This window comes from Oryx dammah, unplaced genomic scaffold (assembly GCF_014754425.2).
Source record: "Oryx dammah isolate SB20612 unplaced genomic scaffold, SCBI_Odam_1.1 HiC_scaffold_4, whole genome shotgun sequence".
In the NCBI taxonomy this organism is placed as follows: Eukaryota; Metazoa; Chordata; class Mammalia; order Artiodactyla; family Bovidae; genus Oryx; species Oryx dammah.
Window position 1 is genome coordinate 57,095,128 of NW_024070188.1, and position 18,392 is coordinate 57,113,519.

The 18,392-nt window shown below is 41.6% G+C and overlaps 1 protein-coding gene across 1 annotated transcript in view; it reads left to right on the forward strand.

The window, feature by feature from the left end:
* The first annotated feature begins 523 nt into the window (after window positions 1-523).
* ENPP1 (ectonucleotide pyrophosphatase/phosphodiesterase 1) overlaps window positions 524-18,392 on the forward strand; it is a 71,558-nt gene continuing 53,689 nt past the window's right edge. The window contains exon 1 of the mRNA XM_040239219.1: window positions 524-770. Coding sequence (XP_040095153.1) covers window positions 531-770 — 240 coding nt within the window. The 5' untranslated portion in view covers window positions 524-530. The remainder of the gene's footprint in view (window positions 771-18,392) is intronic.

Below are 18,392 nucleotides of genomic sequence, written 5' to 3' on the forward strand. Positions count from 1 at the left end.
AAGTGTCGCTTCCCACCCCCCGCGCTGTACCCTATAGTCTCTCTGCTTGTCCATCCAGAAACACAGAGGTCAGTCCCGACTCCACTCTCCCGCCTTTGAGAAGCCGCACAGGCGGGCCGCATCCTCTCTGTCCACCCGCTCTATTTTGGGGCCCCATGATCTCATGCCCTCTGCAGACCACACTCTGCAATTCCAGACCAGCCCGCGCCGCGAGGCTACGCAAGGCGATTCCTGCAAGTGTTCGGACGCTGCCTGAGGCGCGAGGTAGGCAAGGCTTGGAGGGGGAGGTTAAAGACACGCCCACGTAAAGGACCCAAAATAACCGACACGCTGAGTGCCCGAAATCAGACAGGAAGCCAAATAATCCGGGGCGTTGAGTTGCTTTCCCCTCACTCGCAGCGCTGGGCAGGCGCCCAGCCAAGGGTCTGGCGGCGAGGAGCGGGTGCGGCGGCGGGCGGGATGGGGCGGGGCCGGCGCGGAGCCTATTAAAGGCGCGGCGGGGCGGCGGGGCCCGAGCGCCCGGGGCCACGATGGAGCGAGACGGCTGCGCTGGGGGCGGGAGCCGCAGCGGCGAGGGCGGGCGCGGCCCCCGAGAGGGCCTGGCGGGGAACGGCCGAGACCCGGGTCCGGGCCGCGCGGCCGAAGCGTCCGGGGAGCCGCAGGCGGCCGCCTCGCTGCTGGCCCCCATGGACCTGGGGGAGGAGCCGCTGGAGAAGGCGGCGCGCGCCCGCCCGGCCAAGGACCCCAACACCTATAAAGTGCTCTCGCTGGTAGGTCCCCGCTGGCCCAGCGCGCGGGAGGGCGGGGAGGGCGGCGCCCGCTCCTGCGCTGCGAGCGTGCGGTCAGCACCCGGGGCCCGGAGAGAGACAAGTTGTGTGCCGTTCTTCGTTGCCTTTTGGTTCTCCTCTGCAGGTTTTTATCCGTGCTCATCACCACCGAGCCTTCTCTTCCTCTCGGGGAAATAGCTCACTCTCGCTGTTATTACTGATGCTCCAAAGGAAGCATGAAACCATGAAACCATGGTTAAAAATCGTGATCTTTGGAAATCCCACCGCTTTCCCCCAGAGTACAAGGTCGTTCGTGGGGAAAAATGACCAACCTGAAAGTTGTTGGTTTTAGGATGATCGACAAGGTGTTTGTTTGTTTTAATTTAAAATTTTAATTTAATTTTTTTACCTCTTTGGGGAGATCCTTTCCTTGTATTAACCGATTCCACTTGAAAGATGTAACAGAGCTCTTTAAGTTGTATCAGGAACTTTAGAAAGTACTTTTTCTCTTGGCTTTGCTTAGGAATTTCTTTGCAGCTGTTCAGAAACCCCATCAATATTCATGTTACGTGAATGTGAAGAAGTGTTTATGATTCGTCGTCCATTCTTCCAACCACATTTTTTATTGTTACAAAAGTACCCACTCGTCCTCTGCCACTTCGCTGGTACAGTTGCAGGATCCACAATCAATTTCAGGAAATGTGGGGGTGGTTTTCCCTTCTACATCTATGGCAGGAAGTGCTGGACCCAGAATTCTGGGTTCTTGCTTTCATGGCCTTTATTAATTGCTGGGGCCTCCTATAACTTTCCCCAAACCTCGGTTTCTTCAATGTTAAAATGAGGACATCATCTCCATGTGCATCATCACATAGGGTTATTGTGAAGGTCAGGTGGAACAATGTATGTGAGGAAGTAAATTTGAAAACCACAAGGAGATATAGTCATTTTAGTGTATTATGTGGAAGTGACATTTCCATGTAGAGTGTGCCTTAAACTATATTGTCACTTAATGTTTAATGATTGGACAATGCAGTGTGGAGGACATCTTTTCTGATATTTGAAATCTTTCCTTTCGTAAACTTTTCTTTTTCACTGTGTTTTGAGTGTCATGGAGATGATACAGTGCTTTGAGGAACCAACTTTCCTAAAGATATGGTGTCATATAATTAGTACCTAAAAATAAGCCTAAGATTCAAAGAGTAAGTGTCCAAACCACATAATGTTTGTATCTCAAGATATATTTTGCATCATATCTCACTATTTAAGAACACCTGATACTTAGGAGAACTTAGTCTTTTGAGTCACCATTTTTGTTTTTGTCAGAGGGAAACCTTAGCTTTTGCAACACTGTTACTTAATATTTTTGAGTTTGGCTCAGGCATTCAATAATTGTACATTGAATCTGTATGTAACTCCCATGTGAAATTACTTCTACTTGCCTATCTGCAGTCTTAAAAGTTTGCTAAATTTGTCAGTTGCTAAATTCAGTTTTAGAATCTTTCCTATTCATTTACCTATAAATCCACAGTAGGTATCAGCAGAGATCTACCTTTGGAACATGAATTTCAGTCTTTGACACCTGCAATCAGCTTGTGAAACAGCATTTCGTTTTACTTTGTTGATACAACTCTGGGCTTTGACATGGAAATTTCTTTAATATTGCTACAAGTAGGACAATCATGAGAATTTTTAACACCATTAGGTGGGGTCTTTTGCTGTAACACATGTTGAATTGAAACAAATTCCTACTTCATGTCTTTTGATGAAATACAATGGGCCATTAATATATACCCAAACTCACTGATGTGTTTTTGAAACTCTTAATTAATGGTTTCAGGTGAAAATGAAACCCTGGTGGCTCAGTGGTAAAGAATCTACCTGCCAGTGCAGGAGATGGGTGTTGATTCCTGGGTTGGGAGGATCCCCTGGAGGAGGGCATATGGCAACCCACTCCAGTTTTCTTGCCTAGGAAATCCCACAGACAGAAAAGCCTGGAGGGCTACAGTCCATAGGGTCGCAAAGAGTCAGACACGACTGAAGTGACTTGGCATACATGCACGCACGCATCCATTCTTTCCCTTCCCTACTTCCATATCCTTCTCCCTCTAGACTTTCCCAAATGATGCACTTCTAAAGGGAAAAGTCTCCAAAAGGAGCTTGACAGTTGTCACCAAAGAGCTCTGGGGCATGTCTTCTAGAGAGAAGCTGCAATTATATCAACTGGAACATCTGCACACTTTTCATAAAGCTGAAGAAATGGGTTGACTAATTGCATCTGAGGTTGGGATTACGAGAGCCCAACCACTGAAGGGGTCTTCGGTTTTCATCTAGCATGATTAACATAAGAGTTACCTTCCGGAGAGATAAACAGGGGCCACAGGACTGTCGCATTTTTTCTGAAAGTGCTTCAGATACACTTAAATGCTGGAGGGAAGTGGGAGTGAATGCAGAAGGCACAGTGGCTTCTCCCCATACGATCCCTAGGCAGACCACAGGCTCTGCTTTGGAGACGTTGGCCCTGGTCTGTGGGTGTCCTCATGCCTAGGCACTGAGCCAGGCTGTGGGAAACTCCAGGAGGTCAAACAAATATATGCTTCAGTAGATATGTTAGACCTGAATGCTTTTCCAGGTTCCACATTAAGTTCTGAACTGAAATGTCCGCTTCCACTAAGGTTGTTCCTGGACATTAATTTGAAATAGCTTTCCTGTTCCCTGGCAGGATTTTCAACCACATTGCAATACACTTCTCTATTCTTCAGTTAGCTCTTCCACAGCATCATTTTGTGTTTGTGACCTTTTGCTGTCCTTATGAATACATATACCTGTGTGTGTTCGTAGGTGGCCTTGTGTGTGGGTGGTGCTGAGTGAAGACAACTTTCACCTTTTGATGAAAGAGTTCTTTGTAAGTGGCAGAAGTTTCCCTTGTTTATCAGAAATTTGAGTGTGAAAGTTATTAATTCTGTTAGCTTCTCTCTCCCTTCTTGTAACACATCGTCTTATTTCCAGACTACCACCTGGAGAAGAGCTCTGCTGTTAATCCAACTTGAAATTGACATTGCTTTTTGGTTTGTAAAATGTTGTATCTGCCTAGCCATAGTTGAGCATTTTATTTCAAAAATGACCAGCACATCTTAGGGTCTAGAAATGTCTCCTGTTTTCCCTTTATGGTGCTTTGTCTCACATGTTCTAATAAAATGTACTCGAGGTTTCTAGGAACTCAGCAAGACTGTTGTGTTTACTGCTGGGCCTATGGTACCTCACTGTCAGCGTCGGCTTTTGGTTGAATGAATGCAGTGCTTTTTTTCTTAGACTGCGTAACACTTTGACTTGGAGGAGGGTAAGCTAGGAAGACTGAACACACAACTATGTACTCATATAGTCAATTGAAAGTCAGGAATCCAAATATAAATGCACTAATTGGGCTTCCGTGGTGGCTCAGATGGTAAACAGTCTGCCTACAATACAGGAGACCTGGGTTTGATCTCTGGGTTAGAAACATCCCCTGGAGAAGGAAATAACTACCCAGTCCAGTATTCTTGCCTAGAGAATGTCATGGACAGAGGAGCCTGGCGGGCTGCCATCTATGGGGTTACAAAGAGTCGGACATGACTGAGTGACTGCTGCTGCTAAGTGGCTTCAGTCGTGTCTGACTCTGTGCAACCCCATAGACGGCAGCCCACCAGGCTCCCCTGTCCCTGGGATTCTCCAGGCAAGAACACTGGGGTGGGTTGCCATTTCCTTCTCCAAAGCATGAAAGTGGAAAGTGAAAGTGAAGTTGCTCAGTCGTGTCCGACTCTTAGCGACCCCGTGGACTGCAGCCTAGCAGGCTCCTCCGTCCGTGGAGTTTCCAGGCAAGAGTACTGGAGTGGGTTGCCATGGCCTTCTCCAGACTGAGTGACTAAGCACGCAATAAGCACGCAATAGAGATGACACTTGTATCAATTCAGGGATAGGATCAAAATGGGAATGTCGTTTATTTAGCGCATAGCAAGATGGAAGAGGCAGTGAATGAACCACAAACAAGTGTTCCCAACTAAAGTCAGCATACCTAAGAGGCCAGAGGGCCTTTATGATAACTTGGATTCAGAATCAAAATCTAGCCACCGGCCATGCCCTTAGAAAGAAACAGCCTACGTGTGGTGCTCTGCAAGCACAAGTAAGGTCATCCTTCAGGTACAAATGAATCTCCTTTGCTTATGCCAAGGCCTCTTCTGTGACTTTCCTGTCACATCCCAAATTCCATTTTTGTGTGGTTCTTTTAGGCATCTGTTATCTTCAGCATTGCTTTCTATGACTTCCTTTCCTTCTGATTTGAGTCAGATTCTAGTCTTACTCGCTCTCACCATTTATATTTCAGCTGTTTCTACTTCATGTGTCCTCTTAGGAATACACAGGTGCCCTTCCAACCTTTTTGTGTTTTTCCAATCTATTCCCTCCACTTTTTTGTTACCTCTAGGCTCTCAGTTTTGCCATCTCCTGCTGCATCACATCCTAATCATGACTCTGAAGAGAATCTCTGGAACCATATTGAGAGACCTCATGCATTTTCTATAATAAAGAACTGGGAACCAATAACCTTTTTAGAGTATTTATAGATTTTTTTTATCAGCTTCTTATCTTCCTCCAGGTAATTTTTTCTTCTCAGATTTAAGTAAGGCAAATGAAAGTAGTTTTAAATTCAGTTTTGTTTTTGAGTCTGATAAATTTCATTGCCAGCTATCTGTGTCACTGTTAAGACATAGAAAATGTATTATAGCTATATAAAGGACATTTTGGAGAAGCCAAAGAACTTATTCATGATTCATGGCTTTTTGGAGTGGAGGGAAGGGGGAAAGCCACTTCAACTTTCAAACAACTTAGGAACAAAAACCTTTTGAAATACAACTTGTAATTAGAGATCTGCCTGTGGTTAAGATAAACATGCCTCCATCAACCATGAACTATACCCCAAACAACAAAAAATAAACAAGAAACCTTTTAGCAAATGAGACCAAGCAGAACATAGATTACCCTTGTTAGTCTAAACTCTGTGCAACAAGAACTGATATTCAGAAGGCTGACCCAATATGAAAACCCTTTGACATCAAACAAGAGGAAAGTTATGTATTTACCAAGGAAAGAAAGCATCAGTTCAGTTCAATTGCTCAGTTGGATCTGACTCTTTGCAACCCAATGGACTGCAGCACCCCAGTCCTCCCTGTCCATCACCAACTCCTGGGGTTTACTCAAACTCATGTCTGTTGAGTCAGTGATGCCATCCAGCTATCTCATCCTCTGTCGTCCCCTTATCCACCCGCCTTCAATCTTTCCCAGCATTAGGGTCTTTTCCAATGAGTAGGTTCTTTGCATCAGGTGGACAAAGTATTGGAGTTTCAGCTTCAACATCAGTCCTTCCAATGAATATTCAGGACTGATTTCCTTTAGGATGGACTGGTTGGATCTCCTTGGAGTGCAAGGGACTCTCAATTGTCTTCTCCAACACCACAGTTCAAAAGCATCCATTCTTTGGCGCTCAGCTTTCTTTATAGTCCAACTCTCACATCCATATATGACTACTGGAAAAACCGTAGCTTTCACTAGATGGATCTTTGTTGGCAAAGTAATATCTGTGCTTTTTAATATGTTGTCTGAAAGTGAAAGTGAAGTCGCTCAGTCGTGTCTGACTCTTTGCGACCCCATGGACTGTAGCCTACCAGTCTTCTCCATCCATGGGATTCTCCAGGCAAAAATACTGGAGTGGGTTACCATTTCCTTCTCCAGGGGATCTTCCCAACCCAGGGATCGAACCCGGGTCTCCACATTGGAGGTAGATGCTTTAACCTCTGAGCCACCAGGTTGGTCATAACTTTTCTTCCAAGGAGTAAGCATCTTTTAATTTCATAGCTGCATCACCATCTGCAGTGATTTTGGAGCCCAAAAAAGTTAAGTCTGTCACTGTTTCCACTGTTTCCCCATCTATTTGCCATGAAGTGATGGGACCAGATGCCATGATCTTAGTTTTCTGAATGTTGAGTTTTAAGCCAACTTTTTTACTCTTCTCTTTTACTTTCATCAAGAAGCTATTTAGTTCTTCTTCTCTTTCTGCCATAAGGGTGGTGTCATCTGCCTATCTGAGGTTATTGATATTTCTCCCAGCAATCTTGATTCCAGCCTGTGCTTCCTCCAGCCCAATGTTTCTCATGATGTACTCTGCATTTAAGTTAAATAAGCAGGGTGACAATATACAGCCTTGACGTACTCCTTTTCCTATTTGGAACCTGTCTGTTTTTCCATGTCCAGTTACAACTTGCTTCCTGACCTATATGTACGTTTCTCAAGAGGCAGGTCAGGTGATCTGGTATTCCCATCTCTCTCAGAATTTTCTACAGTTTATTGTGATCCATACAGTCAAAGGCTTTGGCATAGTCAATAAAGCAGAAATGGATGTTTTTCTGGAACTCTCTTGCTTTTTATGTGATCCAAGATGTTGGTGATTTGATCTCTGGTTCCTCTGCCTTTTCTAAATCCAGCTTGAACATTGGGACGTTCATAGTTCATGTACTGTTGAAGCCTGGCTTGGAGAGTTTTGAGCATTACTTTACTAGTGTGTGAGATGAGTGCAATTGTGCAGTAGTTTGAGCATTCTTTGGCATTGCCTTCCTTTGGGATTGGAATGAAAACTGAACTTTTCCAGTCCTGTCACCACTGCTGAGTTTTCCAGTTTGCTGAAATGTTGAGTGCAGCACTTTCCCAGCATCATCTTTTATAATTTGAAATAGCTCAACTGGAATTCCATCACCTCCACTAGCTTTGTTCATAGTGATGCTTCCTAAGGCCCACTTGACTTCGCATTCCAGGATGTCTGGCTCTAGGCGAGTGATCACCCATTGTGATTATCTGGGTTGTGAAGATCTTTTTTGTACAGTTCTTCCATGTATTCTTGCCACCTCTTCTTAATATCTTCTGCTTCTGTTAGGTCCCTACCATTTCTGTCCTTTATTGAGCCCATCTTTGCATGAAATGTTCCCTTGGTATCTCTAATTTTCTTGAAGAGATCTCTAGTCTTTCCCATTCTATTGTTTTCCTCTATTTCTTTGCACTGATCACTGAGGAAGGCTCTCTTATTTCTCCTTGCTTTTCTTTGGAACTCTGCATTCAAATGGATATATCTTTCCTTTTCTCCTTTGCCTTTCGCTTCTTTTCTCCATACGGCTATTTGCAAGCCCTCCTCAGACAGCCATTTTTCTTTTTTGCCTTTCTTTTTCTTGGGGATGGTCTTGATCCCTGCCTCCTGTACAATGTCATGAACCTCTGTCCATAGTTCTTCAGGCACTCTGTCTATCAGATCTAATCCCTTGAATCTATTTCTCACTTCCACTGTATAATAATAAGGGATTTGATTTACGTCATACCTGAATGGTCTAGTGGTTTTCTCTACTTTCTTCAATTTAAGTCTGAACTTGGCAATAATGAGTTCATGATCTGAGTCACAGTCAGCTCCCTGTCTTGTTTTTGCTGACTGTATAGAGCTTTTCCATCTTTTATAATAATATATTTAAAAGAGCTTTTCAAAAGAATGACCAGAATGTTCTGATAAATTTTAACTAGAACATTCTGTTTCCTGGGTATTTTAGTTATTTCAGATTCTGTGACAGGAATTAAGATAGCATCAATAGTACTTTTCATTTTATCCTCCCACTTTGGGCATAATGTTTGGTGAAAGAGTAGGTGGTAAAAGTTCAGATGATTATGTTCACATAGCACCTTGCACTTTCAGAAGCATTTTCTTGTTTCTTTTTAATTGACCCTAGTCATATCAGCCACTCTGAAATAGGAAAGTATGGTTACAGATAAGGAAACTGAGGCTTGCAGAAGTGAATGAATTCTTCATTTGGGTGCATAGCTTCCAGCCGGGAGGTGTTAGGACCAGAGACTCCTGGGCTCCAGTCCCAGACATTGTGATTTAGAAGATATGAAATTGTTGTGGAGTGAAGGCTTTTGTCTCATCCAAATTCATATGTTGAAGTGCCCACCCAGCCATGTGTGTTTATGGAAGTGGAGCCTTTCAGAGGAAATTAGATTTTTATGAGGTCATGAGGATGAAACTCTGATGATGGGATTGGTGGCCTTGTTAAAAGGGAGAGAGAGAGAGGAGATCTGAGCAAACATGCCCATCCATAGAGGAAAGACCGTGTGAAGACCCAGTGAGAAGGCAACCATCTGCAAGCCGGGAAAATAGCCCCACCAGGAAACTAATCTCTCAGTTCCTTAATCTTGGACTTCTGAGCCTCTACAGCTGTGAGAAGTGCATTTCTGTTACTTAAGGCACCCCACCTGCGGCACTTTGTTTTAGCATTTTGAACGGATTAAGATAGCAAGGGACTCAAGAAATCTTTTAGACAAGTTCCTCGAGTTATTCAGATGTAGTTGGTTCATTTACTCCACTTATAGAAACAGTGGGTTAAATTTATAGGCAAAAGTCACACCGTTTGTGATTAGAGGACTATGATAACTGAAAGGATGTTTAACTGCAGATTTTTATGCTGGACTAATGCCACACCCCCTCTCCTCCATTCGTTTTCCTTTTATCAGTGGAAAGTCAATGATCATGTTATTGTGAGCTTCCAATGTATACTGATTTGAGGGAAAGTGACTTTCCTCTTCTTAACTTGAATTTCCTTCTTAATACATCTTTAGATGTGCTAGAACAGGAAAATAGTCATGGTAGTCATTTTGGAGTGAGTGAATTATCGCTAACATATCTCATTTGTGTCATTTTCTCACCATTTCTTAGACTTGATACAGATTTAGGTGCAAATATCCTACCGCTGTGGTTTGAGTCCTGTAAAGATCATTCTATCTTCGTTTTCAGGAAGTAGTCCTGAGAAGGTAGCTTGTTCTCAGAGCCAGTATCTTCCTTTGATACACTTTGTAAATGATGCTGTGATACAATAAAATAAATTTAACCATCATTATGAGACTTTTTTTCCCAAATAGCTTCATATTACTCCAGATTACCTGTAAGTAATTTTGGATAAAATTTCGAGGCAAAAGGCCACACAGGTAGAACAATTTCAGCCAAAATATTTTAAGCAGAAGTTCTCAAAGTGTGGTCTGTAGATCTCTGAGGAGCCTCTGAGAGTCTTTCAGAGGGACTGTGTGTCTAAACCATTTGAACAATGATGGACATTATTTGGGTTTCCCTGGTGGCTCAAATGGTAAAGAATCTGCCTGCGATATGAGAGACCTGGGTTTGATCCCTGGGTCGGGAAGATCCTCCAGAGGAGGGCTTGGTCACCCAAGTACTATTGCCTGGAGAATTCCCATGGATAGAGGAGCCTGGCAGGCTATAGTCCATGGGGTTGCAGAGAGTCGGACACGACTGAGCGACTAAGTACAGACATTATTTGCCCTTTGCACTGTGCTGCCGTTTACACCGTGTGAAAACTGCTTGCACCTCAGTGGGAATGGGGGCAGTGGCACTGATTATACATGTCCTCCTGCATTTGCAACTAAAACCAGAAAAGCCAGTTTCATATAATGAAGCAGTAAAAATGTCCTTGATAGAGCAGATTCATTATATCAACCTAAATTACCTGCCTTGTTAGTATTCCATTTGACACAATTGGAAGTCTGCCATTAGCACGTCTGCTGCAGACTGAAGTATTATCGTTTCTGGAGGAAAAGCAGTCGTGTTGTTATTTGAGTTGTGAGCTGAACCAGCTGCCTTTTTTGACGAGAGGGAAATATCATTTTTATTTGAAAGAGCAACTGACAAACTGGTTATTCAGACTTGGGTATTTGGCCCACATTTTCTCAAAAACAAATAGTGTCAGCTTGTCACTTCCAGGGAAACAAAGTAAGATACCTGCTACCTGCAATAAAATCCAACCTTTTAGGTAACAATTGAAATTTTGGAGATTTGATTCTGCCATTTTAAGTCTGACAGCATCCCAACCCTTAAAGACTTTTCTGATGAAATCGATGGAGATGGTAAGGGATATGACTTTTTTCATAGGCTATAATGATGTGTGTCAGTGTTTGGAAGAATATATAGCTCAGTGGACCAATATTTTCCAAAGGACCAATGGATGATTTACAAAAATATGTATGGGTATAAGTTCTAATCAAAGTACAAGATAGAATAATGGGTTTTAATGTAACAATATTGTTTCAAGTTTGATGTTGCATTTTTCCTTTAAGAAATTACAGCCCATCAATAGATGAATGGATACAGAAATTGGGGTACATATGTAAAATGGAATATTACTCAGCTATAAAAAAGAACACATTTGAGTCAGTCCTGATGAGGTAGATCAACCTAGAGCCTATTATACAGAATGTAGTAAGTCAGAAAGAGAAAGACAGATATTGTATATTAATACATGCATATGGACTCTAGAATCTAGAAAGATGGTACTGATGAACCTGTCTGTAGGGCAGTAGTGGAGACGCAAACATGGAGAATAGACTGTAGACGCAGAGGGGTAGGAGGGGGTGAGATGAATTGAGAGAATAGCATGGAAATATACATTGCCATATGTAAAATAGATAGGAGGTGGGGATTTGTCTGTGCCACAGGGAACTCAGCTCAGTGCTCTGTGACAGCCTGGATGGGAAAGGAATTCAGGAGGGAGGGGACGTACGTATGCCTGTGGCTGATTTGTGTTGATGTGTGGCAGAAACAAACACAATATTGTAAAGCCATTATCCTCCAATAAAAACAAATATATTCAAAAACAAGAAATTACAGCCCATAAAATTTGGGTGTCATTTTAAAGAAGGATGTGCATAATTTATCTGAGAAGGCTTTTTAGGGTCCTCAGTAATTTGCAAGAATATAAAGTGATTCTGATATCAAAAGTTTTGAGAATATTTACTTTAAGGAAAGGTGTACGTTCAGTACTATTTTGAGAACTAGGCAAAGAGGGAAAGGAAATTAAGACGTATAAAAAGAATCAGCTATTTACAATAATTTTATCTTTATTTAGGTAAGGTCCTTTATTGATTTCAAAATATTGATACTTTTTCATCTACTACCTGGTTTGGTCCAAACCACAGCTGTGTCATTATCTTCATGTTAGAGATGAAAAAGATCATACTTAGAGAAAGTTGGGGAGCTTTCCAAGATCACAAAACTAATAATTCTGTTAATCTCATTGCTGTAGCTTATTGACAAATGAAGTTAGACAAAATTGGATTTAAAGTATTGTTATTAGCTGTTTAAAGGTATGGAAATAACTTAAATTTACTGAATATCAGCTTCCATAATCATTAGGTAGACTTCATAAAACTCTGCTAGGTGTTAGAATTAAGTTAGATACAGTTTACAAAGTGGCACATAGTGTGACTTGAATAGTCATTTTTCATGTTATTATTGAAAGCTGCAGTATTACTGTGTGGTTTGTTTTTTTTTTTTTCCTTACTCAGAAGATACATCTTTGCAAGTGTGGTCTGCAGACTAGCATATCAGAGTCATCTCCTTGGAACTTGTACAAAATGCAGAATCTTGGGCCCCACCCTAGACCTGCCATACTAGAATCTGCATTTTCACAACCCCCAGGGGTCTCTCTGCACATTGGAGTTTGAGGGGCTGCACTCCATAAGTATACCAACCTGAATTTCTTTAGCTGGGGGTTCCAATCAACCTTTGTCCTGCCATTGACTTCACACATAATGTTCTGATTAAAAAACAACTAAATGTTCTTTAATGACCTCAACTGTGTTGGCATTGGGTGGAAGTGGTGCTGCTGCTGGTGACATTTGTCCCTTTCCTTTTTTGAAGTTAAGTGGCACATTGATTAAAGTTGCCCCATTGCCTGTCATGCATACAGAACATTGCATGCACGGTCTCTTATTCGCCTTTCTCTGTGTGTATTCCCTCTCCTAGGAGTCTGCCTCTGCTCCTATTGGTTTCTTTAATTGCATTTCCTTACTGTACCCTGGGCTTGTCCTTTAATTGTTCTTTAATTCTCTAAGCTACCAGTCTTCTGGCTCTGCTGTGATCTGATAACATGCCCATGTAATTTCCAGTTCAGCCCTTCACCTATCAGTATATCAAGTAGATTTCACTTTACATTGCTCCATCAATAGAACTCTTCAACTCAAAGTTTCCACTGCAGTGCCTTCTCAACAATCCGCAATATACTTGACACAATACCAAAACAAAGGAATCTTAGATCAGGGCTTTTTCAGGTGGTGTTGAATCAGGTTCAACATCCTTGGCACAGAGTTTATTCCATAATACTTCATCTTTCAAACACATATGCTTTTTATAAAGTGCCACCCAACACCATTTAGATTAGAATCTTTTGGAGACCAGGAGAAACAGGTGAATGAAGTATATTCAGGTGGGAAGGTGGAAAGGGTGTGGATTAAGAGCATTGTAAATAGACTATGTTGATCTTATCTGTTTTTGGATTAACTAGAGAAATAAGTACAGAACAACTCTGTTTGTACAGTATTTATTTAAATACCTTACTGATCAGCTCACAGGAAATAAATGTGAAGAATGTTGACAGCAGAAAGTGTAATTATGCCTGTGTCATTTGGGGGAAACTTTCAAAGAAAAAGAGAACAGTGGTTTTTCTGGGAAGACAGTCAAAGATCTCGAGAGACAGGCGTCATGTAAAGAGTCCTAGACGTGGAGTTACAAGAATAATTTGCTGTATGACCTTTGAGCAGTTGTTTTGCTCTCTCTGACCATAGCCTGAGTGTTTTGGATTAGGTGGGTTTCTTCTAGGTTTAAAAATCTTTGTATGGACAACTTATAATATTTTCCTTTTGTTGTAAGGATACTACATCTTGCAGAAAGTTCAGAAAGTTCAAAAAAGTATAAAGGAGAAAATTTGTGTATGTGCTATTATCTGGTGTTAATGTTTTGTTCCCTCAGAACTTTTCTGTGTATGTATTTTTTTTTTTAAACAAAAATGGAATCATGCTACTGCATATACTGTTCTATATGTGTTTTAAGCTTGTATTTCCCTTAGGAGATTTTCCCATTGCTAGACAGCTTTTTACTGCACCTTTCGAGTGGAATTTTGAGAATTTTATCAACTTTAGTTCATGGAGTAATCTTTGAAAGCATCTCTGCTCCTACCTCAGACATAATCATTCTGTGAGAATTTAAATATTTTTTAGGATACAGTTTTTTTCTTTTTAATCAATTTTATTTAGTTGGAGGCTAATTACTTTATAATATTGTAGTGGATTTTGCCATACATTGACATGAATCAGGCATGGGTGTACATGTGTCCCCCATCCTGAACCTCTCCCTCCCCATCCCATCCCTCTGGGTCGTCCCAGTGTGCTGGCTTTGAGTGCCCTGTTTCATGTGTTGAACTTGGACTGGTCATCTGTTTCACATATGGTAATATACATGTTTCAATGCTATTCTCTCAAATCATCCCATGCTTGCCTTCTCCCACAGAGTCCAAAAGTCTGTTCTCTATATCTGTGTCTCTTTTGCTGTCTTGCATATAGGGTCATTGTTACCATCTTTCTAAATTCCATATATATGCATTAATATACTGCATTGGTGTTTTTCTTTCTGACTTACTTCACTCTGTATAATAGGCTCCAGTTTCATCCACCTCATTTGAACTGATTCAAATGCATTCTTTTTAATAGCTGAATAATATTCCATTGTGTATATGTACTACAAGTTTCTTATCCATTCCTCTGTCAGTGGACATCTAGGTTGCTTTCATGTCCTAGCTCTTATAAACAGTGCTGCAGTGAACATTGGGGTACACGAGAACACAGTTTTTGTTTAATTCATCCCTCAAATCCATCTCCATTTTCTTTGTTTCTTCTTATGGTCTGATTATTAGTTTTCTGAAAATAATGACTTCCTTGAACTGTATTTCCACTCTGGATTTCCCAGGTACTGCCATAGCACATGTGGGAAAATGTGTGCTCCTAAATGCGTGGTGGTCTTTTTAGCTTTATTTTTCATTACTCCAGTAACAGTGTTACCACTCAAGGGTCTAGCACTTATACCTTCATGCATTCAGAGCAGTCCTGTACAGACCTGGGACAAATATATGTAGCCATTTACCAGTCAACATTTGTCAAGCGTGCAGATCAGACTCATCACATGGTAAGTGGTATGTGTTTGTTGAATTCCTGCGTGACTTTACTGAATTTACTCTTTCTCCAACCCTAGGTTAAGCCCTTTATCTCCTTACTTGGCATAGTTGTGTAAGGCAGGAGGGAGCAAATGTGTTGACTGGTGAGCGAGCCTAGTCTGGGACTCACATCTCAAGGGACTCTGTGTCCCATATGTTATAGGGGACTTGCACATTCTTATATGCATAACTTGGATTTAGAGGTTCAAAGGGTTCAGTTTATTTTTCAGCTTTTGCTCTGGTGGTATTTTACCAATTTTAAAGATAAAGGGCCTCAAGATGCCTATTTTATAAATGTCCAGCTCTGTTGGAAAAAAAAAAACCCAGAAACCTACATTACAGCTCAGACTTGTACTGTTCTCCAGATACACTTTGTAGAGATCATTTCTGTTTTTCACCCCAGGAGTGGCCTTTCACCTGCTTTTTTCTCATCCAACACCAGGCACCCCCTGGAATCCAACTCATCTTCCCGAAGGAAACACTCCTTTACTGCTCTTTGGCCTGGGTCCCTTGTCCCTGAATGACTCAATTTCCACTTAATCGTTCAGAGGGCTATAGAGCTTAGTGGTTAAGGCCCAGACTGCTGGAGTTGAATCGTTTCTCTGTCCATAACTGCTGTGTATCCTTTGGCATAGGGCTTCCCAGATGGCGCTAGTGGTAAAGAATCTGCCTGCTAGTGCAAGAGACATAAGAAACACAGGTTCAAACTCTGGATTGGGAAGATCCCCTGGAGGAGGAAATGGCAACCCACTCCAGTATTCTTGCCTGGAGAATCCCATGGTTAGAGGAGCCTGGCGGGCTACAGTCCATAGAGTCAGACATGATTGAAATGACTTAGCACAGACATAGGCATCCTTGGACACAGTCCCTTAACTTCTCTGTGCTTTAATCACCTCACCTGTAAATTGGAAATAGTAATTGTAGTTACCTTGAAGATTTGTTTTGAGGATTAAGTGAATTAACCTATGTAAACCAGTTAGAAAAGTGCCTGAAAGATAGTAGATGCTAGATTAGGGGTTATTATTATTATGATGATGATAGCTAGTAACTTATTCAACAAATATTTAGAGTTCCTATTGTGTGAGCAGTAATGGTTAAGAGGCTAGGAGCTAATTGGTAGTGAGGGGAGAGGAGAGACTTACTCCTTGTTCTCAGGGTCCATCCCATAGGACTGGATGTTTATCAAAGAATCCTCCGGGATTGTTTCTCACTGCACCTATGACTGGTGCTGCCTAGAATATGCAGGCCTGTGAGAAGAGATAGTGAGAGGGAGTTGGTTTAGTCAGAGAAATGTAAGAAGGTGTCCAGAAGGAAGAGGTGTAAGAAGGAAGTGATGGGCAAACAGCAAAGGATTCTGAGGGAAAGCGGCAGCATGTACAAAGGGCTTGGAGTAGCAAGGATGTGGTGTGACCCAGAATCGGGAGCTGACCAGGTTGCTGGTGGATAGAAAGAGAGGTGGTAGGTAAAGAGACAGGAAGGGTAGTCAGGGGCCAGGTCTAGGCAGGGCCTTGCAAACCATCTCAGGGCTTTGGAGTTTTGCTTTTAAGAGCAGTTGGGAATCACTGAAATGTTTTTTTCTGTTTGGTTTTGTTTCTATTTTTGCTCATAGTAACAAAGTCTCATTTATGTTTTGGAAAGGTCATTTTAGCTTTAGTGGCAGGAACAAATTAAAGCGAATATGTTGCATGTAGAAAGAGCACTATCTTCTTTTTTTACTTGGCTATTTCACATCTATTTACTTTCTCTTTTCTACTGGATTTTTAAGTTTTACATGTGGCTATGCAAATTAAAATTTGCACAAATTAAAGTTAAATAGCATAAAAAATAATTCAATTCCTCATCACACTGGCCACTTTTCAAGTGCTAGCAGTGATGTGCGGGCACCACCCTGAAGGTCAGCACAGACAAAGGGAACACTTTATCATCTTAAAAAATTGTATTGCATAATGCTGACGCTTGTGAGATCATAGGTTTGTTTTTTTTTTTTTTTTTCACTTTTATGGTCTTTTCCCAGGAAGTAGTATACATAGAACAAATGTTCTTTGCTGAAGAAATGTTTGTTAGAACAAAGTTAATTGCTTAAGAGGGGTAAGTTGTGAATGTTCTTACAGGTGTAATTTTAAGACTCCTTATCCAATGAATGCATGTAATTGAGTTAACTTAAGCCAGGATATACATATTAAAAGGTGACCTTTCTGAAATTATAGTTGCCTCCTATATTATAAACCCATGTATCCATTACCAGATTTTAAGTTCCGTCTTTAATTTGTTACTGTAATTGCGATTGAGTGTAATTGTGATAGAGTGTTATTGTGATTGAGTACCACTGGGTCTTTACAGAAAGTAAGGGGTCATTTTTAAGCTCCCTGTTAATCGCATTCTCTGTCCTCAGGAGGAATGACCAAAAATCTTCTGGAAGTTATCTTTTTGTTATCTGTTTCCACTGCTCATTCTTCAAGAATAAATGCAGAGAATGCTAGTCGTTCCAAAATATAGTTTCGAAAAAAACTAGAAATAAATCACATAAACTGAACATGATGTTCTGTCTGCTTTATTTTATTTCTTCATCTCCGACCCACCACCTGAATAGGCAGGTTCCTGCCTAGGCGATGGCACCCCACTCCAGTACTCTTGCCTGGAAAATCCCATGGACAGAGGAGCCTGGCAGGCTGCAGTATCATGGGGTCGTGAAGAGTCGGACACGACTAAGCGACTTCACTTTCACGCATTGGAGAAGGAAATGGCAACCCACTCCAGTGTTCTCGCCTGGAGAATCCCAGGGATGGGGGAGCCTGGTGGGCTGCCGTCTATGGGGTCGCAGAGAGTCGGACATGACTGAAGCGACTTAGCAGCAGCAGCAACACAGCACTTTACCTCTTAGTCCATCTGTTTCATCCTCTGCCTAAGGGTGGGAGGGGCTGTCCTATACCATTAATAAGCTAGTTTGTTCTCTTTTCTGTCTCATGAACTTAACAACACTAAAATCACTTAATACTACTTTTATTTAGTGAGTCATGTCTTTCTTGATTGTAAGTTCTAAAGAAACGAATCATTTTCAGGATTATTTTGACAATGCTTTTTTCCCCCCTACCTCCTTGAATCTAGCAAGATCTAATTAAAATATGTTCTGCATCTAGGAAACTGAGAATTAAAAACAAGTAAACTCTCAAAATGGAAAGTTCTTTGCCTGTATTAAATGTAACTTCATTTATGCCTTGGGGTGTCTGTATGTGTGTATCTGATGTCTAATTATTTGCTATGCAGCCAGGGTCCAATTAGAAAAATAAAATCCATAGCTGTTAATTGAATCTAGAGAATTTAGTATAAGAAACCAGTTACAGAGGTGTTGGAAAAGCTGAAAGTCAAATGCTGGAAGAGCTGAAAGCTGAGCAGGATGGTGTGGCAATGAGGCAACCCACGGAAGAGTAACAGAAGGAAGCTTATACTACCTTGAAGGCCGGAAAGACAAAGGGAAAAGCTGATGAAACATGGAACTGGCAGCCAGGAGAGAAGCTGG